The sequence below is a fragment of the Quercus suber genome, unplaced genomic scaffold, assembly GCF_002906115.3.
Source record: "Quercus suber isolate HL8 unplaced genomic scaffold, Cork oak 2.0 scaffold_66, whole genome shotgun sequence".
Classification (NCBI taxonomy): Eukaryota; Viridiplantae; Streptophyta; class Magnoliopsida; order Fagales; family Fagaceae; genus Quercus; species Quercus suber.
Window position 1 is genome coordinate 603,330 of NW_027069531.1, and position 1,000 is coordinate 604,329.

General features: G+C 36.4%; 1 protein-coding gene across 1 annotated transcript; it reads right to left on the reverse strand.

Moving 5' to 3' along the window:
* Positions 1–442: 442 nt before the first annotated feature.
* On the reverse strand, positions 443–796 carry LOC136067295 (putative receptor protein kinase ZmPK1). Its single transcript, XM_065772933.1, has one exon. The coding sequence runs from the start codon at positions 794–796 to the stop codon at positions 443–445; it is 354 nt and encodes a 117-aa protein (XP_065629005.1).
* Between the last annotated feature and the right edge of the window lie 204 nt (positions 797–1,000).

Consider the following 1,000-nt stretch of genomic DNA (forward strand, 5'->3'; position numbering starts at 1 on the left):
TGCACTCATCATTAATTTCCATCAGTAATAACTTGGCTTGTTTACTAGGTTAATCCAATTGTGTTTTAAGGGGTCTAAAAACGTAACATAAATTTTATATTATAGACCAAAAATTGTGATGTTGTACACAAAAAATGTACAATATTACAATGTAAATCTTGTATTGCAAATACAATGTAAACCTATAATTACCCAATAAAATAAATAAATGCATTATACATGTTGGTGGTAATGGCATTCAAACACAATTAAGGAAATATCTATTATAACATAAAAGAGTTGCATAAAACTTAGGGTTCCACAAAAGCTACATGGTGAAATAAAGAAGACAGCCCCACGAAACATACTATGTAGGCACAAAATAAGAGAATAAACTAACGAGAGAATCAGAAAAAGGTTGAACATGAGGAGACCCGCCATGCCATGTTAGAGAAGATCATTTTCAAGGTGAAGAAAGCTTCTTAACTACTTGTTTCATGGTGGGTCTTTCATCTTTGTCTTCCTCTAAGCACTGCAAAGCCATTTCAACTAAGATCTCGATCTTACCATTGTCATATATACCTTCCATTTTGGGGTCCATGATATCATCAATCCAAGAAGTGGTTGCAACTTCTCCGTTCTTTTTCCCCTTAACCCAAGTGGCCAGCCTTTTGATTTTAGTTTCAACTCCAAAATTTGTAGTGTGGACACCCATTATTGTGCTTTTTCCAGTCACCATCTCCAACACAACAATTCCATAGCTATAAACATCCACTTTGGAGGTGATACGCAGATTGAAGACCCACTCTGGAGCCATGTAACCGCGGGTTCCTCTCATCCTTAAGAAGCTTGGATTGTTAAGGGCACCTCTATTTTGCAATTTGGATAGACCAAAATCTGCCACTTTTGGTTCATAATTCCAGTCTAGAAGTATATTTTAAGGCTTTATGTCACAATGTAAAACCCACTCCAAGCACTCTTGTCACACCCCAAACCCCAAAGGGTCCAAGACATAAAAAAA